At 42.3% G+C, this 23,856-nt stretch overlaps 2 protein-coding genes across 3 annotated transcripts; both read right to left on the bottom strand.

The window, feature by feature from the left end:
• Positions 1-122: 122 nt before the first annotated feature.
• diras1b (DIRAS family, GTP-binding RAS-like 1b) lies at positions 123-13,921 on the bottom strand. 2 transcript variants are annotated; one of them, XM_020098009.2, is made up of 3 exons: positions 12,181-12,359; positions 1,822-2,163; positions 123-1,592 (listed from the first exon to the last, which is right to left on the bottom strand). In XM_020098009.2, exons 2-3 carry the CDS (start codon positions 2,128-2,130, stop codon positions 1,305-1,307), a joined length of 597 nt encoding a protein of 198 aa, XP_019953568.1. In that variant the 5' UTR covers positions 2,131-2,163; positions 12,181-12,359; the 3' UTR covers positions 123-1,304. The 2 variants fall into 2 exon arrangements, with proteins under 2 accessions (XP_019953568.1, XP_069391685.1); XM_069535584.1 differs by lacking the exon at positions 12,181-12,359 and adding an exon at positions 13,805-13,921 and having other exon boundaries at positions 1,267-1,592.
• Positions 13,922-16,139: 2,218 nt separating this feature from the next.
• On the bottom strand, positions 16,140-22,929 carry LOC109636369 (receptor expression-enhancing protein 5). The gene is made up of 6 exons (XM_020098010.2): positions 22,828-22,929; positions 22,583-22,716; positions 18,810-18,903; positions 18,309-18,447; positions 16,967-17,135; positions 16,140-16,760 (listed from the first exon to the last, which is right to left on the bottom strand). Exons 2-6 carry the CDS (start codon positions 22,695-22,697, stop codon positions 16,723-16,725), a joined length of 555 nt encoding a protein of 184 aa, XP_019953569.1. The 5' UTR covers positions 22,698-22,716; positions 22,828-22,929; the 3' UTR covers positions 16,140-16,722.
• Between the last annotated feature and the right edge of the window lie 927 nt (positions 22,930-23,856).

The raw sequence follows: 23,856 nt of genomic DNA, 5'->3' as shown, positions 1-23,856 counted from the left end.
CATTCTGTTTCCTAATAAGCGCATGAGAAGTGATGTGACCAACAAAAACAAAGAGGAAACAGAATTACAGATTCAGGTCACACTCAATAATCTGCACTTTTACATCCATTACATTAGTATTGTTTTTTTCCTCTGTGTGCTTTCTGTTTTGTTTTTTTACATGAATTTAAAGAGCATCATAAAACAAGAAGAAAAAAAAAGGCAAACAAATAGAAACCTTCACATGAAAAGTGCCAAAGCAAACGGACATTCTTCCACAGAACCAAAAAAAAATCCTCCTGGTTCGCTTTCGTCTTATTAGCTCGGCAACGAATATCCAAGTGTATCGTCCTCAAGGCAGATTTGTATGTTTTCTTGATGAGAGTCCTGCTTCCCTTTCATCCACAGTTATTACTCAACACTAGATGAAGTCTCAGAAACGTCGCTGTGCCGCGTCGGTGGCACGTGCACGGCCGCTGGATGCCTCTCCACTTCGGATGAGGAGGGTTTGCGCATGAGATTGTTGATCTGACGACAACTTGACAAATGTAACGAGGAGTTTTTCGTCTTTCAGGCGGGATGAGAAAAATGGGTGAATTTGTCCTGTCGCCACAAATTTAACCTCTGACCTTCTGTGACTGATACGATAGCTGGGGCGGGGCACGTGGAGACTAGTGGAATAATTGAAATATCCCATGTTTATATACATCAGAGTCAGATGCAGTCTCACACCTTGGAATCCTACAGTGTGTATCTTAAAATAGGGCTTGAACTAACTTTGTCGACTCTGTTACATACACATTTAGTTTCTCTGTAGCTGTGATAATAGGAGGTGGGTGAGTGGTGAGGAAGCTGGGATGTTTAGGTGTGAGCAGGAAAGGGAGGGAGGAGAGAAATGTTTAGTGTAGATCCTTCGGTTTGGTGAGGGGATGCTGTCGTCTGTGTTCTTTTCCGCAGTCCAAGGTCTCCGTGAGCAGAAGTCCACACCCAGTGCCGTTTCCACCTCAGCTTTTCTTCTGCGACACACGCTTCTTACTTTTAATTTGCGATATTCAGAATGCACGTGGATGTAAAGCTCCGAGCTGCAATCCACTATTTTTTTCCAGCATGGAACTTTTGTGTTTGTGAATGCACCAGTCACATGGAGGAGGATGTGGTTGATGAGATTCCCCGGTGGCCTTCCAGACATTTAGCTCCGAGTGATAACGTTTAATGAGTCTGTGTTTTTCTCTCGTCCCCCTTCTTTTCTTTCCTCTCCCTCCTATTTCATTATTTCCTCCCCCCTCTCCCACCTCCACCTCCCCCCCTTTCCTCCCCTCCCGGTTTTACATTACGCTGCATTTGCCCTTCAGTCTCTCGGCGCGGGACTGCTTTCCTGAGCGCTTGCCGTCGATGTTGAGGCTCATGTTCCTCTTCTTGTCCAGGTTGAGGAGCTCTTGGAAGAGCTCGGTGACGTTGTGGTTGGTCTTGGCCGATGTCTCCATGAAGGCGCACTTCCACTGATTGGCCTGGGCCTCACCATCCTTGGTCTCCACCTCCCGCAGGGTCTCGTCGCTCTTGTTGCCCACGAGCATGATGGGGATGGCCTCCACGTTGCCCTTTATGGCCAGGACCTGCAGCGGAGGTGAAAGTTAAGTCACAAAAAATACAGATCTCCAAGATAATGTTAACGTCCTGGGAGAACATACGTCTGAATTGAAATGATAGGAGTTTCCTGATGTAGTGGAGGTGTAAGACAAATAAAGGGAAAGTATTTATATAAAATGCCAAATCACAATATATTTTATAAATTCAATTTATAATATATAATAAAGTATGTAAAACACACACACACACACACACCTGTTGGTAAATAGGTTTGAGCTCCTCCAGGGACTGTTTGCTCGTGATGGAGTAGACCAGGATGAAGGCATGGCCTTTGGAGATGGACAGACGCTGCATGGCAGGGAACTGGTGGCTCCCTGTGGTGTCGGTGATCTGGAGCGTGCACACGCTCTTGTCACAGCTGATCACCTGGCGGTAGGTGTCCTCCACCGTGGGGATGTAGGTGTCCCTGAAGGTGCCCTTCACAAAGCGCAGGACCAGGGAGCTCTTCCCTACACCACCTGCCCCAAACACCACCACACGATAGTCGTTGCTCTGCTCCGGCATTCTGCCCCCCTCAGGCTTAAGACTGTGTTACACCTGTCATGTTGAGGGTCGGGGCAATGAGAGGGGGTGTGAGAAGAGGATCAATTTAGTACAAGGACAGTACAGAAAGCAGCAGAGGGAGGAATAAGGGTAAACGTTGGTGGGACACAACTGAAGGAGCATGGTCCTCGTTGTCTGATGACGAGGCAGAGAAGAAATTAGAGAGGATGAGTTTGGTGAAGCTCCAAGTGTTTCACCTGACGCAGACATTTCCCTAATCAATACCATTCCCAGAGAAACAGTTTCTCAGTTTCAAGCACAGAAACATTCCTCATTTATCAACATAAGCAGCTGCGGCAAACCCCAGAGGAGACAGAGGCCTTGGGACGATGATCTCCAGGCCTTCAGGAGGTAGATACGAACAATAACACAAACCCACAACACGGCAAACACCAAACACCGGTTTGCAAATGAGCACACAAACACATGATACTGACCCACATCATAACAATCTTCAAATGCTTCTTTTGTTGCACACAAACTGGGAATCCACATAAACAATAGTAAAGTTTGGGTGGAAACCGCCAGCACCGTCCATACACACACATTTAGTTCTAGTCTGTAACCAAACCTCTAAAATGACTCATCCACACATGTTTTCAAAGTAGAATGGAAGTAGCCCGAACCTTTGGCAGAAACCCAGTGGCAGGTGTTTCTCAATATAAAATGTTGTCTCCTTTACAAATCCAATCATAGAATTTAAATGTGGGTCTCACAAAGCTGTCATTGCTGTGGACTCAAGTAATCAGCTGTTCTCGACAGCCCCCTCTCAGCTCCTGAATCGAATCAACACCTCTCAAAAAGAACATTACTTAGGTATATAATAAAGAACTGCTGTATTAGATTGGATTAGGTTGCAGCTGTGTACAATATTGTGTCCTCACACTGTGTGTTTATATACTGTATATATATGTATATATATGTATATGACTAAACAACAACTACAGCAGATTCAATCCACTGCCTCTCAGCTGTGCTTCCCTTTGTTATTGATCCAGTCACGAGGTGGAGGCAGCAGATGGAGCCAGTCGTTGTAAATTTAAATTAAAGCTAAAATGCTGATGTGGAAGAAAAGTGTCGGGTGTGAAATGTTTATCATTTGTGATCACGTGAAAGGTCAAAATAAATAATAGAAAATAAAAAATAAATAGTAATGGTAGTTCGAACCACTGCACAACCGGCCGTCCTGCACTGTCCCCATATTCCCCCCAAAATCAGTTAATGCAGGTTTATGGTGAGTAAAATAAAACCTTGTGATTTACTGTTTGTTTTAAAAACTACCTGTAGTGACCGTGTACTGTTTAACCTTAAAGCCTTCCGAATATGTGGGAAATACAAACAAGAGACATCAGGAGTATCACAGCATATTTAAAAACAACAAGTAAAACAATGATCTAGAACTATCCAACCCATACTGTGTGCATCCATCCATCATCTACCACATATCCTGTTTGACAGCCGAAATCTAACCCAATCTGCATGACCTTGGACTGTGAGAGGAGGCCGGAGCACCTGGAGAAAACCCACGTGACCGCGGGTAGAACATGCAACAAGGTTATCATGGTTAATCTCAAATGAAACTAGAAGAACTATCGAATCCACACTGAGTGCAAAAAATATATATTCTTCCCTTCAAGGCTTTAATAACTCTGGTTGGGAGTCAGCAGCGGCCTTGCACTCTGAAGGACTCTACAAATCTTCACACTCAGCGTTACCGACTGCAGCTCATACATATGCATCCGAACAATGTCCTCACACATAATCTATTGCTATCCATGTAAGTGCTTGTGTGTCTGCCGAGCATCTGTGCACGATTACGCATCGCGTTGTTGCATTATTCATCCGCCGCGCTTCTAAACTTGCTTTAAGGTCCCGTAATAAGATGCTCCTTCAGTTGTGATCATGCGCCGCTCTCTAAGCTGCAGCTGTAATGAAACAGTAAATTGACATCAATACTAGATGGAATGAGTGGATTTCTGTCATGCTTGCACTGCTGGAACCCGCTATTGATGGCAGGGCCTCTGTAATTGCATTGCCAGGTTCGAGATAATATCAGTCAAGGAGTTTAAAATAAATGGGGAATCAGGGAGCGCCTCTTGAGTTTTACAGTCAATCTATAGCTGTAAGTCTGGGTGACACAGAGGAGTGGTTTATATCCATGATGAACACACTATACTGCAGTATCATTTGCAGCTAAGCCTGTGTTTTCTGCTAATATACATGTAGGACTGTTATTCTGGTCCGACAAAGCATAACAGCTTATCTAATGGGCAAAGTCAAAAATGTCAAAATTGGTGGAAACAAACGTTCCTCAACTTTAAGCTTTAATGAGGCCTTCAGTCACTTTGAAGAATTGTGGTTCGAGTTGCCAGAGCTGCACAGGGACTTCTGCTTAGGTCTGCTTTATGTCACGCACGCACGCACGCACACGCACACTTTTTACTCCTTAAAGGAGCTATAATTCATATCCCATAAAAACAGATGACGAATGACTAAGTGCATGTGAAATGTGTGGATTGTAGAATCCAAAGATAATTATAAAACATCTCTGCAGTGCGTCACAGCCCCACAGAGCATTTTAGGCTACATCCATACTACTTCGTTCTTGTTTGAAAATGGCGTGTAGGCGTATCTGTAGCTGAGTTGATGCATTTTCAAACCAGAATGTAGTACTATGGATGTGGCTTTCAGCTTTCAGCTTTCAGCTCAGTGTTTTGGTTTCACCAACCACAACTTTACTCTCATTCCTCCCATCAGAGTGATTTCCAGCAGCAGCTATTTGACTGTTTTCAGAAAAGGTCAGAAAACCTGATCGTTCGTTTCCTGCTCAGCAGCGAACGGAGGACAAACATCTGCGACTAACTTTGGAACATTGTTGAGCATTTAGCAGCTAAAGAGGCAGATATTTCCCCTCAGGAGTTGGAGGAGACCAAAGATGGAGCCAAAAGAGAGTGAATATTGGGTTTATATTGATCAGTTGGACACAAACAGAGTGGATATTGATTGAGCTCTGTGTCTGCTGAATTTCTAATCAGGCATCTGTTTGCTAACAGGTCGGCCCTGTCAACTTCCTGTGTTGACAGTCAATGACGTGTTTACAGGTTGTTGTGTGGCCTCCAAAATTCAACTGAAGCAGGTTTTAAATGTTTCCAAACATCTGGGGGAACACTCGGTTGATAAGACTCTGGCTAAAAAAGCGAAACAGTTAATCCAAATGAGCTCAATTGCTGTATTTCAAGGTAAAACTGAGAGCGAGTGCATTAAAAATCTTAACAGTAATCCCTCAGTGCTCAGGCAGGTCACAGGTGAGGTAAAATGATCCATCACAGTCTGTGAACTGGGGAACCTCGCAGTGGTAACTAGGGATTAAACGAGGGATTCCTTAATCTGCTTGATGCATTTTTGGCAGAGTAGCCGTGTTCCCTGATCTCAGCAACTTACATTATTATTATTATTATTATTATTATTATTAGAGATAGAAACATAACTAAAACTGGTTCAACCCAAGTTATAATAAATCGGATGTATCCTTTGACAGCTCTGCTCGAGCTATATCTAAAAATAAAGGTATATGGACTGTTGCCTTTTGTAAACCTGACATGTCAGAGAGCTACACACTCGTAGTGACACGCTCACATATATTCTTTTTACGCTCTCTTTCTGCATCTGTCTGTTAATGTAGTCGTCCTGAAGATGTTTTTCTGTGACCTGCTCCCTCAGCTTCCTCTTGCTGTTCCTCCTCTGTCTCCTGCTCGCTCGCTCCTCAGGTCTCCATGCTGATTGATCAATAAACTAAGGCCGCTGTGGTTTTGATCGATGGGGCTCGTCTGTCTGGGCCCCGTCAGTCTGTCATCCACCCCCGCTTGGTGCCTGCTCTGGTTTTTATTTTTTTGGGACTGGGGATTTCAGCTCCGTGACGACGATTCACGCTCATCAAAACCCTTCCTCCGCTCCCTCCCTTCTTTCACCTGAACTATAATTAGCCGTCTCCCTCCCTCTCCCAGCAGCTATGACTGCACACACAGGTGCAGCCTCACAAACACACCCACACACATTGTACTTCCTCTTCTCCATCATTTGTCCTTGACACCAGGCCTCCAGAATAATGACACTCCTGTTAAATGCGTTTCCTCCCTCCTCTCTTACGTTCGTTTTAGTGGAAATGAGAGGACTGCAGTTCCTTAATGAATTAATGGTATGCTATAAATGCAACTGTGGCAGTGCAGCCAAACTCCATTAGCAGATGGCTTTGGCACAGTCCGAAACAGGCCTCCTCTCCTCCTGAGTCAGAAAATAGATGCAACCCAGCCTTCGCCACTCGATTATTTCACAGAGCGAGCTAGGAAATGTCACCTTTAACAAAAACATGCACATCATTTCCCTCAAGAGAGCCACTTACGCAGCGGCACAAAGGAAGCACATTAACCAACATCAAACACGACGCCATTCAACAGATCAAGAGCGTGATTAAGCAGACACCCACAAAGCGGTCCCATGGTGTCTTGTGGAGGAACGGGTTTTAAACAAGCCATGGATACTGGAATGATGCGGATACACCGCTATTCAGCGACAGGTATCTCACAGGATCGACAATTTCAGCTCAAGGTTTTTCCGAAATGTTCGTCCTCTTCTGGCCACAGCTGTCACACACACACATTCACATACACACTCATCACAATGTCAGAAACCTTCACGAAGTTTCTTTATCTGCCAGACTGTTACAGTGATTGAGCATGTGTGTGTGTGTGTTTGAGAGATCTGGTTTTGCATCTGTGCAGTCAAGCAGAAGATTTCCTGTAGCCTGTGCACACATCAGCTGAGGCTTTTCAAGTTAGTGTGTGTGCTTGTGTGTGTGTGTGTGTGTGTGTGTGTGTGTGTGTGTGTGTGTGTGTGTGTGTGTGTGTGTGTGTGTGTGTGTGTGTGTGTTGCCACAGGGATGATTCTGCGTTTTTTAGCAAAGCCATTTTTAGACCCTGGGAGTTTTCATTAGGTTTGAGCAGATCGCAGAGGTTCAGTTAATAAATTTTGATTCAGTCGTGCTGCTGCCTCGCTGAAATTCACAAAACACATGAATGAAGATTCCAGATATGTGCTTAAATATTTGTTTTTATTTTCTAAAACAACACAGACTAAATGAGGCAGGACAAGGAATACATGTTTTTCTCTGTGTGTGTCTCAGACTGTGAATAAAGATGGACAACGCATCTCCACTTCTTACTGTTGTGCAAAAAATGAATCCTAATATCTATTATACTTGTGCTCCCAACTTGTACTTTAGACGTAGTTTGGAATAAGAGTCTGTGCAGCAGTGATCATAGTGTGGAGCCGCGGTACGGAGGTCTCCACCAATCATGAGTCAGTCTGAGCTGTCAAACATTTCACCCTGTTTTTATAGCATCAAATAACTGATCGTTTCTGTTTAATCGAGGCTGATGATGCAAAGAAAAGAAATTCCTCATGTTGTTGTCACTGTACGGTTGCCAGGCAACCAAACTGCAAAGAAGAGTCGTGCTTCAGCCTTTGTGATGGAGAGAGTCGTTGTTTTTATGGAGGTTGAACAAACAAGACAGATTTTGTGACCTTTGTGACCTATTGTAATCTAAGGATTGTGGGAAGCGTATTACTTCACCTTGGCATTCTGAATAAAACAAAGTGAATATTATCCAGACTTCTACAGGAGCATAGTCACAGTCTCGCAGCTCGCTGTGAGTCTTCCTTCGATGTTTACAATAGTATGAATGATAATCAAAATCTCTATTCAGAAAACAAATGAGCTCTTCGGAAGTTAAGATGAGGAATTCGCTCCAAAACAGGAGCTGTACGTTTTTAGCCAGTTTATACGACACCTTGCAAACTATGAAACTGTGAATTAGTCATTTGTTCACCTGAATGAATTCACACGTGACTGTAAAATATTCAATCAATTGTTACGTGTGTGTGTGTGTGTGTATGATACTATGTGTGTTTAAATCTGTGTGCGAACTTGTGTGAGACTGGGAGTGAGTGCCCCACATCAGTGTCAGTCCATACTGTGATTGCACTTACACTGTACCTGCATGTAGTGCGTAGTGTTAGACTGTAAAAGAGATTTCAGCACTGTGGTCTTGGCTTAGTTGCTAATCATTGAGCTTAACCTCCTCCTCTGTGCTCCGGCCCGCTCTGCATTGACCCAATTCCCAGGACTTAAGTTACCAGCAGCCTCCCTATAAGACAGCATGCAGCTCTCGATGCACGGTGAAGCCCATTGATGCTCCGTGTGCGACCCTTTAACTCAGCACGTACTGTTGCACGGGAATATGAGCAGAGTCACACGGAAATAATGTAGGTGACATTTATATGTCTAACTGTTACTCATGACATCACATTTGACTTGGAGCAGGAGGTTAGAAGCAGATATCCATCTGTCACAGTACAGGCACCAACCATACATGTTCCTTAAGCACTACATGTTGTAAGGACACAGGAGACATGTGCACAGTTTTACTCTTTCCCACTACTATACTATGTTGAGCCCAAACTGAGGAGTTACCATAGGGACACACTGTGGGTCTGGAAACGTGAGACAAGGTCAATAAACATGACGCATTTTGAAATGAGCAAAATACATTCAAGTTGAATTTTGACATTCAGTTACAAAGAAAGGAAACTGTTTTAAATGTGTTGGTGAAGTTTGCAGCAGCCGCTTACTCCAACCGAGTTATTGCCCCAAGGCTTAGACAGAATGTGAAAGCACCTGCAACATCTGCACAAAGATACAGTACAGCAGAAGTAAGAAGGAAGTTTAGTTGGAACCCTTTAGTTTGAGCCATAAAGCAGCAGGGTTTCATTATCCAGGTCAAGCTCAAATTGTGCACAGCACAATGTTGCACTTGTAAAATAGTGCTATAAGGAAAATTAAACACTGGCATAATGACACTTGCAGAAAATCTTCAAACATATTTGTACAACTGACTTAAATGTGCCTGTGTTAGTGCAAAGGTCCTGCTAGTAGTGAGAGAAAGGCAATGGGTTGAGACAGGAAAATAAATTCTTGAGTCTTTTACCAGCAAGGGCTTCTACCTTCAATGACGACTGAAGGATTTCAAAATCCAAACAAACATTTTTTAATCAGGCAGATTGACTCCTGAGCTGTAATCAAACACCGAACCATAACCCCGCTGATTTTATGCAGCGGTCTTACACAGCTCTGGATGTAAGACGTCCATGTAATTAGTCTTTGAGTGTGAATTAGTACAGAGTATTAACTTGACCTGGGGAACCATGGAGTTACTCCGTCTGGCCTCTCCGTAAGACCTTGCTAATACCTCAGCCTGGCAATCTGGGAAAAACACATGCCCCTGGCTAATAATGGGACCAAGAAGAGTAATGTATGGTCAACACTGGTGATAGAGCAGTCACATTGGTTTTCAAGACTGTATATTGTCTTCAAATGTATTTATTTATTAAAAAACTCATTCTCAGAAGCTGTGAAGGCCGATGAGCTGAGAGAGGAACCAACTACAGACTGGTGGAGCGTGTCGCCTGCAGTGACAGATGGTGACAGGGTTGGTTGGTAGTTTTTGGATTGACTCCATTAGTTTCTACAGGCTTTTTCTTTTTTATAATACCAGTTGATCCAGGTCTGGTAACAACGCAGATGGTTGAAGCAGAAACAACAAGGGAATCCTGCTCTAGACGGCTTCTGACGCTCCCATGATGCACTTGCAAGTAGAAAATACAGAATCTCTCTTCAGCTCGGAATAGTTTTGTGTTTTCTTCTCGGGTCTCATAAGAACATAAGTCAGAGGTCACGTTGTTGTGCAGAATCAACCAAAGCAGCCATCACACTCTGTGATGCGCAAATCCTGCATAATGCCACATATAATTAAGACTGTATAGACCTTTTGAATGAGCCGATGCTGTCGGAACAACTAAAACACTTTAGCATTGATCTGTTCCAGTATTAAAGCAGATGTTGCACAGTATATACTTATACATAGCCCAGAGGTGCTCAACAGTGATGATGCACTTGTGCTGTCAGAGCAACAGACAAACTCAAACATCCAGAGGAGAAGATAAGACTCTATCTGCTGCCACTTTGTAAATGAAGACCGAGATATGAATCGCTAATTTATCTACAATTAAAATGTTAAATGTAAAGTGGATATCAACTAACGTCAGATTTATCATTCAATTACAATGGGACTAAGTAGAGTTCATACCTCTGACCAAGGCTTATAAACTTATGAAACCACATTTAAACTCACTAGATCCTGTTTTTGTTTGGATCTGCACCAAATTACAGTCATAAAAATGTGTTTCATCAAGACCCATCAATTATTCGTTGAGAAATCAAGGAAAATGTTTTCACAATGTTAAAGGAACTCAAATTAGACATTATGTTTCCGGTTTGTAATATTGTCCTGTCCGTATATTGTTAGTGTCATTGTGTGGCTTCAGCACTGTCTGTGTCAAATGTCTTGTGTTCATTTTATGTTGACATCAGGTTTACCAAATTATTATTCCACCAACATGGTTGTGTGGTCATTAAGAACTGAAGCAGCTCTGGATGAAGCTGATCATGCTGCAGAAAACTGGGGTTTCTGTCTTAGTGAAGCCGTAAAATGTCAAAACATAAGCCGACAGAAGTGAAATCCCAAACCGAATTAATGTCTTTCTCAACATCTGTCCAATCCTCGCTGCAGTTATCTCACACAGCCTTTCAGAGGGGGGGGGGGGGGGCTGGGGCCTTGAATACAAGGAGAAAAACAAAAATACCACCGACATCATCATCACAAGTGTTACCACCGTCACTGGCATCATCATCATCATCTCCTCTTTCTGTGGTTGTTACCAAGCACTGACTCATTTCTTTGTCCTGCCTCAGCAGAGTGAGATATTCTCATGCAAACACTCTGTGGCCATTCTAGACAAACAAATGGACAGGCAGGCCACCGAGGGACATCGACCCCCCCCCACCCAACACACATCCACTTATCCCCCCCATCCTCGAGCAGCACATGCAGGCTTTGGTACAGTCTCTCTGCTCCTCTCAGCCACACACACTTTAGAGCTTAATCACAGGATTTACCGTCATACATCTCTTCTCTCTCAAACCTCTCTGCAACCCTCACTGCCTCCCCCACACACACCCATGACTGGCAGTGTTCAGAGCATACAGGAAGTTGAGTCACATACATATGCACGCGCACACACACGTATGGAGGAGGACTGCATGATTCACACCACCTTTTGCGTGTCATATTGGCTTTAACCTCCCCAGTCATGAGACCCAACATCAAACAGCACATCACCAGGCATGGATGGGTATGTGGGTGGATGGATGGATGGATGGATGGATGGATGGAGAAGGGGCCATGGAGGAGCACGGACCCAGATGGAGGATTAACCGCGGCTTCTGCCACAGAAATCGGGGCTTTATGCGTCACGCTGGCGTCATTATCAGTGTATATGGTTTAATGTTGAAGTGCGTCTGCGCCTCGGCAGTGTTATGGATGGGGTGGCATGCAGGAGAGGAAGGGTCCGCAGATTGTTGCGCAACGCCATTACAGACCTCCCCACTCCGTCGGGTTCATTCATAAATACCAGAGGATCGCCATCTCGCAGCTGTGCCATCATTTCGCCGTCGCAGCGACCTCCTCCCTCCTCCACCTCCCTTCACTCCTCAAAGCAAAATGAAAATCCTGACACCCTCACATCTCTGCGCTCCCTCTCCCTGCCAACATGGCTGTGCGCACCACATACATACATACATGCAATCCGCACGACCGAGGTAACCAAACGCAAATGCGGGTCGTGGTAAGCGTTTGAATCAACAACCACAAATACGCAATTAGATTTATCAATTTATCATACAGCGATCGGAGGAATCGTGTGCGCGCACAGCATCCATCCATCCATCCATCCATCCATCCATCCAGCGCCGCGGCAACGCCACTGTGAATACCAACATCCAGCCTCCATGTAAAGATGTCTCTCTCTGTGTTTGTAGACGAGGGAGCGTCTTCATACCTGGTCGTGAAGGATGTAGCTCCGCTTCAGGCTCGTCCTCAGTTGAGACGGATGAAAGACAACGCGTCCTTACAGCATTTTTACGCGCTTCATGTAGAGCTCATGTCGTCCGATTTCTAACACCACCACCACAGTAGACTCACTCCCTCTCTCTCTCTCTCCCTCTCCCTTTCTGCCAGATAGGACGTGGGAGGTGCTATGCCCTCTCTCCCTTCTCTGTCCACACTTGATTTTCTCTCAGTTCATACACGTCCTAGTGGTTGGATAGCAGCGAAAATAAGCATTTTAAACAGGCTAACTCCCAAGAAAATTAATTTATGTCCTGGATGGATGCAATTGTGGGAATTTATGGACCATGGGATCATAGCAAAGATCATATTAATCAAGAAAAAGACAGCAAATGAGATTAATAACACGAAACTGCACAGACAAACTAATTCTCGTATTCATGTATAGAGCCACAGCCTAATTACATGCAATATATATTAACTAAGAAATCAGGAAGTAAGAAATACTGATGGTCCCTGAGCAACAAATCAAATTAAAGAGGCCCAACTGATGAAATTACATTCACGGTCAAAAATGTAACCCAAGCAGAGGCTCATTTAATTTCCAAATGATTTTTGTTTATGTTGCAGCCACAGATGAGTACATTGGCTGTGGCAGATGTTTTCCACGGTGAATTCATGAGAACAAAAAGCCAGAATTGTTGGATTTATTGGATCATTTGGGTGCTCATTTTACATTTTGCAGCCATGGATACATTTATGCACCTCAGATATGTATTTGAAAATACTTTTTGGACATAAATAAGAATAATGGGAGCATACAGTTTACATACTATCAGGCAAATTAACTCCCAGATAGCATACAGATATGTGCGACCCAGATAACATGAATGTGAGCCTAAAGTTTCCCACTTGTAAAATAGCAAATGTGGCCCAAATATAGCAAAACAAATGGAGGGCCTTTTTTGGCAGACATGCAGCGCGGTAGCCAAGGTGTAACTAAATGGTGAATACAGCCTGAATAACAAAAAGTCTAGGATTCTTTGTGGTCATGAAGTATTGCTATGGCTAACTTGTGGCCCAGATCTGGCAAACAGGAGCCCAACCACTCAAGTGCCATCATTCCACGAGGCATGTGGGTCGGAGGACAGTGTGGTGGTGTGTGGGCCAAATTTGGGCCGAAACACTCTAATTAAGTGGTTAATAAGATTCATCAGTGAAGAGATCCCTGGTTGTTGGATCCAGGATCAGCACCATGGACAGCGACCTCATTGAGTTTCAGCCCCATGGACAGAAATGTAAATCCAGTTTGTATGAACAGAAACATGTAACTGTTCACAACACACATGTTAGAGCACAACTACATGCACATGATGGGAAGTAGGAAAGAGAGGACACTTTCTGGACGAGCTGGCAAACAATACGTATAAATGTATGTAACTATAAAGAGGCCCGAAGGAATTCTCCACCCATGACAGAAGATATTCCAATATATTCAATTATTATCACATATAAAAGCGAATAAGCCCCAGTGCCACTGAAGTCGTAGTGCTGAGGCAGAGCAGGCCTTGTTTTCAGCTGTGGTTGGTACTTGACGGGCTCAGTGTATGACTCACCAACTCTCCATCCATCCAGATAACCACGTGTTTGTCTCCCTCTGTCGGCGAGTCTTGGTCTCTGCAGGGAGGGGAGGCGGGGCCAGTGAGACTCCAGCATTCTGTGTGATTACAAGTAGCATTGATTGTTTCAGTCCAGGGGATGATGAGCAGAGGAGATAAACAGGACACAAGTGGAGAGAGACTCTAATCATTATTCACAACAAGACTTCTGAGTGTACCCCAAAAGATTAACAGAGCAAGAAGCTCTGAGAGGCTGTAAACCTGCCTGATATACATATTCAGTTATTATATTATTAATCAGGTTAAAACATAAACCAACATCTACAATAAAGTCCTAAGAGTGCCTGAAAAAAAACAAGCTAGCCACTACAAAGACAATGCTGCTTTGATCTCAATGCTAACATTAGCATGATAACAACCAAAACATTAATAAATAAGAATGTATTTTATTTGTATAGCTCTTTCAACCATGCTCACACATGTTACACAGGTTAAAATGTGTAAGTAAATCAAATATTACATTAACCTGTAGCCTGAAATTGCTAACATAAGCAAATTAGCAGAAATCAGGTGTCTGCTGCTCACCAAATTGAACTTAAACCTTTTTTGACACATTTTCAAACTCCAATACCGATTGGAGTCGTATATATATATATATATATATATATATACACATATATATATATATATATATATATAATTCATCACATTTAAACAGGGTTTAACAATTACCTTTACGAGGTGTATAAGAACGCCTTGCAATCACATCCAACACAAACTGTTAATGCCTAATGTTACTGCTTGCAGAAAAAAGAAAATATATTTGACTTAATGTAGCTTCAACAAAAATCGAGACTTTTCTATAACTGTGAACTGAATTCACTACTTTTTAAGATTTTCCAAATGTATTGAGATAACAAAGTACAGTAGAGGCAGGAATATATTCAATCTACAGGTATAATGGCATAGATTAAAATGTGTTATTTAACCAGCTGATGGCGCTGGAGGAAAACTTTCCTAAAGGGAAACCTTTGGGTTTTCTTTACATGGCTCTGGGTTTTATGTAAACATCTGTGAACTGTTACGTTTGCTCAATTTCTGAAATTCATGTAAAAGATTCAGTTACTTACCTTTTAATTGTTGTTGACAAAACCATCTGCCCATCATTGGAAAGGTACCAACAATTGAAAGTATGACTACAGAGAGAATTTACTCATCTTGTAGGGAAATATTTTAAAAACCAACTCAAGAGCAGATCCTGAGTTACTTTTCACTACATTTCAAAAAGCAGAGTTTCATTGATTCTTATTTTATGCCCAGAAATAAAACATAGTTCCAAGAGTCCCATAAACAAAGCGGATTAAACATGTTTTAAACCCATTTTAAATTTGCAGGATTTTTACGAGTGACCTTTTCTTAAATCTTAGAGACCTAATATAGAATTGAATGTCGCCTTAACAGCCAAACCACTACAGTGTGCCTGTAGTACGCAGAGCAATCATTGGATTCTGTGTCCCGTTCCTGTTAAATCAATAAAGTCGGCTGCTGGTGGCTCATGGGAAACGTGACAAACACATCTTCACAGCGGCCATTTCCAGATGGGGGCCTTCCTCTCCCTGTGGCGGTGTGTGACCATCACACCAGCTCCGTCCACCATTTCCCATGCATTACATCCAGTGCACGAACACAAAAGAGCCTCCCTTTCAGAGCCCCTCAAGCGTGAATACAGAGCCAAACATAAATTAATGTGTGGGTGGTTAGGCTGTCTGAAAGCCGGTAAATGTACTCGAGGGTGACAGGTTAAAAGATCAAGTGGATATGTTAGATGGGAGGGAAACTGGGCATGGCATTTGTATTTTGTTTGAAAGAAATCACAACGAAAATAACTGCAATTTTAAATAGCAAATTATCTGCAACTGCATCTGCAAAATAAGTGATAAATATGTATTTTAAGCTAAATATTGGTTTAGAGATGTTTAACAATAAAAAAAAAGGAAATCGTTTGAGACGTTATTGAAATGTCTCAAGACAGAGCAAGAAATTATGGCTCATTTACAATTCCTGCAGATAAAGTTCATGAACAGGAAAAATGTTATGCTAAAAAAATGAACGAGAATCCAACCCGCAGAGGTTATGGATCCCGAAATACCATTTCCCCGACTCGCCTCTGCTATAAAACCCAATTACAGAAATCAGTGGTGCATGAACATTGTAATTTGGACCCAAAAAAATCCCATTTCCCCAATTTGTGTGGAACGAGACTGCTTGACTAGACGGCCCCAGAAGAAACCGAAACGAATCTGAAAGCTTAGAGTCAGACACAAAGACATTATTTTCAGTTTGACATGATTCCAGTTTTACTGTTTCAACACCTTGACTTGATAAATTAAGACATATCAACAGACAGAAGTCTTCCAGTTAGACAGGGTAAGAACCATTTCACATTCTGCTTGGCACACGTGACAATAAGGTGTTTAAAACAGCGATGCAGACACTGACGACATGTAAAAGTTAGAAAATGTTAGAAAATTCTGATTTTAAGGCAATCTCCTTCTGTGAGAGTATCAGTGTCAGTTTTCTGTCTCAAACAGCTCAAATAGACAAAATAATGACGACATCAGCAGTGTTGCTGAAACCTGCTGGTACACAATCACCCCACATCTTCCCACTTAGTGTCACACAACAACAAAGAAAATAAGATCTCATAAAAATGTCACAGTTTCACCGATTGTCTTAGCAGTGCACATGGCAGTAAAGCGACATGGATGAGTGTGAAGCTTCATTTCACCTCATGACGGGGGGGGGGCAGATCGTCATCATTCGTCATGGAAGGGAGCGGACAAACAAACACACAGTCTTTTAGTCAACTACACAAATACGTGCATACACAAACACACAAGGCCTTCCAATGTGTCTCACTGGTTCTTGTCATGGTTGAGGACCTGGTTAACAGCTGATGAAACAAACAGAGGAAGAAAAACACATTTTTTTGCCAAAAGATAAAAAACTGATTCATTTATACAACTGATGACTGTGTTCGATGATGTATTTTTAGAGTGTGAAATTGTGAGGTCACTCACAAGTTTGTCTGCTGTGAGACTGCAGGACATACTTTATGTGAGTGTGGCTATACTAACATGTACACTGTGGTTGTCTCACCCTCCTTTGTAACGGCGTCAGTGATGGTCTTGGCCTTGGCAGTCAGATCGCTGACGGCGTGTTCCATCGCGGCTTGGTGTTTCAGGAAAAACGGCCGGATCAAGCGACTGTACAAGATGTTGGATCCGTTCCACGACACTGGAGCCATACACCACACCAGGAACAAACACTGATGGAGGAGCAGATGGCAGATCTCAGATATTTGGCTGCTGTAACTTCCTGTCTGCAGTAACAGGGGATGAGCCAGACCTTCAGACGTCAGTACCAATAATATTCAAATAGCATGATTATTAATATCAAAGTTGATACCACCGGAAAAGAAGAACCCATGTGCTTGTTAAGTGTGACGTCTCCAATGACGTAATATCCATATCTGGGTCCAAACAGTCAGGTAGCAAGCGAACAACAATGGCAGAACATATGAATTTATTCACCATTACATCTTTTTTCAGTGAGGCATCAATTAGGGTCAAAAAGAGACTAAATTCGTTTTTCCAGCTGAGCAAGAGAACACTTGTCTCAACTCATTTCATGTCTTCAACCTAATTTTGATCTTCACCGAGTTATTGCTTCAGTACTGCTGAGCTAAATCTAGCCAACGTTAGCTTACATCGACAAAAGATCAACTCTGTTTTGCATCGTATTTAATCTATTCCACCATCTGGGGTGGCGGAATAACACAGCGCTATGGTATCTTCAAAATACCAGAGCTTGGACCCGGAAGCCATCACATGTCACGACTAAATAACCAAATAAAATGCTAAATCTGATCTGGATAAATGGGCAGATACAGATTTTTTTTTTTTTTTTTTTTTAAAACATGGGGAGATTGGACGTTGGGATGAGGTATGAGCGCCAGTTTTTCCAACGTATTTTTAAGGGACCTCTTCAACGCCATTCACAATTCATACTTATATTTTGCTGCTGTGCGCAGTTTCTCTTCTTACTCTGTAAAATGCATTAGTTCAGAAAGCTGTTGTCTTCTGCATACTGACGTAATATTTTCCCTTTTACACTGCATTATTAAAACTGATAAGAATTGTGATGTACGTGTCAAAACAAGGAAGTGGTTTCGGAATATTTCCCTCATTTCAACATTTCATAAACTGCCCACCAGAATGTGGTTGGCAGGCTGTGATGCAGGGAGGCACACAGACTTCGGACCTCATGTGATTCAACCATAGGATTCAACACAGCATGACTGTTTGTGGTTTCACAGTGAGAGCAGACTTAAGGTCAGTTGTTAACTTCATACAGAGCGGATAGAGAGTTCAAGTATAAAGAAATTGGTACCAAATATCACCAAAAGAAAAACACTGTACTGGCTTAAAGGTCAGCTTACCTTGCCGGCATAGTAAAAGGGGAACCAGGAGAGGAAGATGTCCGAGAAGAACTCAGCGATGCTGAAGAGCCCATAGACGACCCAGTAGGTCAGCCACTGGGTGTCATCCTCCTTCACATTGCTCTCGATGGCCTTAATGCTGAACGGGAGGACATGTTTGATTAAGGAGAGTGAAAAGGTCACAATGTAAACAGTCCAGCAGAATTAAAACTCATCAGATTTTAATACCATAACCTCTTTACAATTTGTTTTACTCTCGTTATAAATCAAGTGAGAAGTGGAGTCATTTTCTCACAGACTTCCTTTTGCAGCTGCCCTCTGCTGGTCATTCAACAGAATACAAGTTTCAGGCACTTCTGTATTGACTTCAAATTCTGGACTCGGAGTCTACATCCATTTCTAAACAGTCTACACATGATACAGACCTCCACTGAATGTTAACAATGTGTTGATTTATTACACCTAGTTTTGTTTTGGTGTTTATTGAAACGTCATACATACGAGAAATATGCTGGATAGAGGAAGCCAATCAGGTTGCAGAGCAGCGATGCTCCATATCCAAACAGGAGGTACAGCCCGAGGAAACTCAGCGCACCTGCAGAGGGAGTAAGATGAGAAGCAGCACTGAGGTGAGAACAGACGGCCAGACGGGAAGATGAGGGTGAGGCTATCCTGTTACCTGACAAACATGTCTAATGTCAGGTTCGTTTGTTTTCAGCCTACTGTCTGAGAGCAGGATGTCAGGGCTGCACAGTACCAGGATCAGGAGGAGGCCCACACACAAGGCAAACACTGAAATACAATCCTTCAGTGGAAGAGCATACAAAGCTCACACACTCCTGTGGCTGACACATCTCATGTATGTGAAAGATTCCACAAACACCACTGCTAACAAACAATTTTTACTATTACAGTGTGTGTGATGGGAGTAGAGCCATGTGGATGTATGGGGGCGGCTGCTGATATATCCTAGGATGTCATTAATAAACCCTTATGACAAAGAAATGTAATTAAAGGCTTGATATTTTACAATTTCGTCGCTAACTTTATTTTTAATAACTTAATAAAAAGTAAACACAAATGCAATCAAATATCTGGAACGTACATTAAGAACATATCTTTTCTCCTATAGACGTGAGTATGCTTCTTTTCTCCATTTGTCGTAGAGTAAAATAAAAGCTTTTCATATTGGAAAGCAGCTGCTGACATGTTTGTGAAAGGGCTCTATTCATGCAGCTATCCAAAGCAACCTTCAGTACTGTTTGAACCTGAGCGCTTTACATCTCATTTGTTTGTCCCGGCTCACACACAAATATCCATGTGATTCCCCGTCTGTTCAGCTTTAATGAAGGAAACTGGAGGAACTGGTTGGAATGGAAGAGAAAGCTGCTGACATGTGCACACACTTTGAATAGGGAAATCATAAATTGATTATTTTTTACTGGTGATGAATCATAGAAGAAGCTGACATCAGGGTCTTTTTTTTTTTTTTTTAAACCATCACACACATCTCCAAACATGCATGCCATCTGGTTCAAAACTGTAAGCAACCCCTGCACTGCTCTAAAAGAAATGAAAAACAAATACATTCATGTGACATGATGCATAACCACAGCATTAAATAAAAACATGTCTCTCTTCAGGAAAAGACTGAAGATAAAGACGCCATTGTACAGCTGTTAAATCCTATAATGCACTGTATGACTGTAACTGCTCATCACAGAGTTGCATGACTTTTTAATTTAAGTCCAGTTCCTCTAAACATTGAATCGCCACAAAAAGCTGCTGTTGAGAGGGAAGATTTAGAAAACATGAAGTTCAAGTTCACAAACAACCAGTCGCTCAGTGAGTTTGGCTGCACACACAGCAGAGAAGAGGCCTCTCCGCTCCAGTCAGCAGTTGAGTCTTAACACTTCCCTGTGCCACAGGAGTCAGCATGAACCCGAGACGTTTCTCAGCTAAGGCCGGTCACACTGTTTTATAACTGTTCAACTGACATGACTGGATCAAGGCAAAGTACAACATGATGTTTAGGTGAGCCAACGTGGAAGGAATTTCTTGGACACAAACCATTATCAGTGAACATGTTTGCGACAAACCTGCAGTGTGGCCAAAGTGTGCCTCAATAACAAAGGTAGGTGAGCAGACAGGTATAATTTGTCTGGTTCTACCTCTGGCTAACTGCAGGGTACAGACCAGTCAAGTGGCATTTGCTTTGCGAGCCAGTTTGCTTGTGTATGAAGAATGAAACCAATGTTTTTATAAGCAGATCTGAGTGAGCTCCAAACGACACAGACAGAATCTGCTAAACTGACATTTTTGTTTGTATTAAAGTGTTTTATTAATCGACTAATATATCAGGTGTAATCATCTTATAAAACATACATCACTAATGAAGGAAATGTCAGATAATAAGAGCCTTGAAGTTGCAGTTCAGAAATGTTTTGCTGGGGTAGTTTAGAATAGTCTACAAACTAACTTTTGTTTTGATTAGAGTCTGAACCAGTTCCTGGTTGCCAGCTTCCAGCCTCGAATCAGTCACACAACAATATTGGGGTTATGTCTTGTGAGTGATATGTTTGACCTATTAAACTCTAAGAAAATAATGAAAATATTCAGATGTATTTGCAAACAGGCTTTTGATCCATATCTGAATGCAGCCAAAACAGACAAAACAATTCACAGACGGCATCAACATTCACACAATCTGTGACATTGAAATCGGTTTGTTTTAATGAAAATGTGCGTTGCTCGCTTGTCAACACAGATCAACTCTGAGTAAAAAGCAAACAAACAGTAGTTTGAATGTAGGTCACCGCGGCTAACGTGTTTCCTGTAGTCTTTGCACACAACATGTTGCCAATGTAGCCTGAGGGGTTCGGTCTTTATTGACTCCTGATGTGCTAAGTGACTACAGAGCAGTCTTGTCAAAAGGCGACTTTTAAGAGGTAACAGAGAGAGCAGCCTGCGGTTGGATAACCAGTCACCCTGAATGTCTCAGCCTGGCTTTGGATATTTCAGGACGTGATAAAAATACCCCTGGGAGCTGGGCGGGTGGTGGTGGTGGTCCTGACATAGCAAGAGGCAGTTCATTCAATATTATCATGTACTAGTGCAGTGCCCAGTCTAAACATACATTCATGGAACAGGCTGTTCTCTTGGCCTGTGGTTACGCTTCGGAGCTACTTCAGAATTATTCCTTGTCATTAGTGAGTCCTCCTCAAACACTTCTACAATATACTGTCACTTATTTGTTGTTTCCATGCGAGGACACTTTGTGCACGTTTTTTTAAACAGTCTATGGTGCAGAGTGAAGTTAGAAAACTTTGCATTCAACCTGGTTTATCCGCAACGATGATTTTAAATTCAGTATTTTTATTGGAACGAAACTGAATTTGCTTTATTACTGCTCGTGTGTGACTCATATACAAGTTTGAATGATTCACCGAAGAGACCCCCACGCCTGAGAACGTCTACATCAGTCTGACACAGTTAACTTAAAAATGTTCCAGACTACCAAAGTGATCTGATGACGATTTATGACCTGCAGTTTGACCCGGTTGTTCACTATCGCTGGAATTTACCTGATGAAGTAGAAGAAGCACCGGTCGCCTGTTTATTCAAACTTTATTAATACTGAATGTTTTAGTATTGAATTGTGACACCACACTTCCCTCGGGCCATTGACAGCAGACATGAGGAACAGTTTTGCAAAATGTGGATGTGCAAATGTTTGAGGAATTTGTGGGTAGATAATAGTTTTGCAATAATGAAATAATGAAAACGTGGCACACTCCATTTTTGCAATTCCATTTGACTTGCTTAGTTTGCACATTTAGTCCCTCACAGCTCTTGGTGACACGTGTTTATTTGTGTATCTTGTATATTTATTGTGTCAAGCTTTCACTTATAATCTCTATTCTACTTACTGTGTTCAGTGTCCTGCACCCAAAAACACCAGAGCAAACTCCACTGCACGAGGAAACCTACCATAAGTGAATCGTGCAAGGCAGATTAAACAGCAGCCTCCAATCTTTCGAATGTGAACTTTGGTATTTGAGTGTGGTGATAAAAACGAGGACATGGAACCACAGCGAACAGTCCGGTGACTTTCAGCTGAACTAACCACCGCTGGCTTCGTGTGTTTGGAAGGAGACGTCGAGGCCTCGAGCCGGGTTCAACAACTTTCATCTAGCGTGTTAGAAGTACACGTAAACATTGAGAGAAGGTTAAAACGAGTTCGTCCTCCACTGGTCTGGGAGCTGTGAACATACCCAGGCTGATATATTCCCTCTTCACCCCGCTCTTCTGCTCCAGCGTCGCCAGCAGCTCGGTGAAAAAGTTCTTCTCGTGGAGGACGGACCCGAACCGCTCCTTCAGCTGACTCATCCTGGGGCCTGGCAGGTTCCTGTGGGCCACACACACACAGCACAGGACACGGAGCTGCGTCACACACGCTCGATGCTGCAGGTTTTTTTAAAGACAGAATTAAAAACACGGAGGGTTTGTTCTTACGAACCTTCTCTCGCTGCTTCGCCCGAAAAAACGCTCCGCTGTCCGGGCCGCCGGCTGCAGAATGATCCACAGGGAGGGAGGAGTCCGAATATCACCCGCTGACCAATCACGGAGATAGATTGTGTTTTATATATAAATATATATATATATATATATATATTTATATGATGGTATATATAACTGCATAAACTGTAAATATATTTAAAGAGACAATCTGTAGGCTGTATACACCTTTATATAGTTTGTTGGACTCTGTCTTTCTAAAAACTGTGTATGTCTTCTAAAAGACAAATAGACTTTGTATATCTTCATAGAGACGGTCTGTAGAATATCTACATCTTCATACGAACTGCATGCAGAGATGTGTCTATAGGCTGCATACATCTTTACATTGATTGTTTGTGGACTCTATCTTTATATAAACTGTTTTTAAAGACATGCAGACTGCACATATATTTATAGTGGATATATTCTACATATTGTATATAGACTGTCGACATTGTCTCACTTTACATAGACTGTATATACATTTATTATCATAATTTATAATACTATATAAATATGATATTCAGTATATCGACTGTATGTAAATCTATATAGACCTTCATATAGACAGTCTATCTAACTAAGGTCTCTGACTGATGTACACGGTGATGAAAGATTGAACAAGGACAGAAAACCAAATCAGTCTCAACCATGATGGAGTTATTGATGATGGTGAAGTGTCAGCAGAGGGCAGTGTGCATCTACTTATAGACATGAAGAGACAGTTACTCCCAGAGGAGCTGCTGGCTTCAGTTTTCAGTCACACTTTGATTCAGTTGAGGAAACAAAATCACTTGGTTCGATTTTGATACATTTGGTGTTTTGGGATGAAAGAGTCCATGAACAACAATCACATTCAAAGGTTTTCTGGTAAAAAGCCTTGAAGACAAACTTCTCCCATGTGTGCAGACCAGAACGTTTCAAAGTCAGAACCAGAAGTGAAAGTTCCTTCATGTGATGTCCACATGTTCTCACTCAACCTCACCTC

This window comes from Paralichthys olivaceus, chromosome 12 (assembly GCF_024713975.1).
Source record: "Paralichthys olivaceus isolate ysfri-2021 chromosome 12, ASM2471397v2, whole genome shotgun sequence".
Taxonomy (NCBI): Eukaryota; Metazoa; Chordata; class Actinopteri; order Pleuronectiformes; family Paralichthyidae; genus Paralichthys; species Paralichthys olivaceus.
Note: the sequence above shows the minus strand (reverse complement) of the source record. Positions and strands in the feature narration are given on the sequence as shown.

Bases quoted from the DNA above. Each gene is read 5' to 3' on its own strand.
- LOC109636369 (XM_020098010.2), bottom strand. From the start codon at position 22,697: ATGAGTCAGCTGAAGGAGCGGTTCGGGTCCGTCCTCCACGAGAAGAAC. The intron at 18,448-18,809 runs GTATGTATGACG...CCTCCCGTTCAG, and splicing joins CTCTATCCAGCATATTTCTC to CATTAAGGCCATCGAGAGCA. The intron at 16,761-16,966 runs GTGAGACAACCA...TTGTTTCATCAG, and splicing joins TGACGCCGTTACAAAGGAGG to CTGTTAACCAGGTCCTCAAC.
- diras1b (XM_069535584.1), bottom strand. From the start codon at position 2,130: ATGCCGGAGCAGAGCAACGACTATCGTGTGGTGGTGTTTGGGGCAGGT. The intron at 1,593-1,821 runs GTGTGTGTGTGT...CCTCCGCTGCAG, and splicing joins TCAAACCTATTTACCAACAG to GTCCTGGCCATAAAGGGCAA.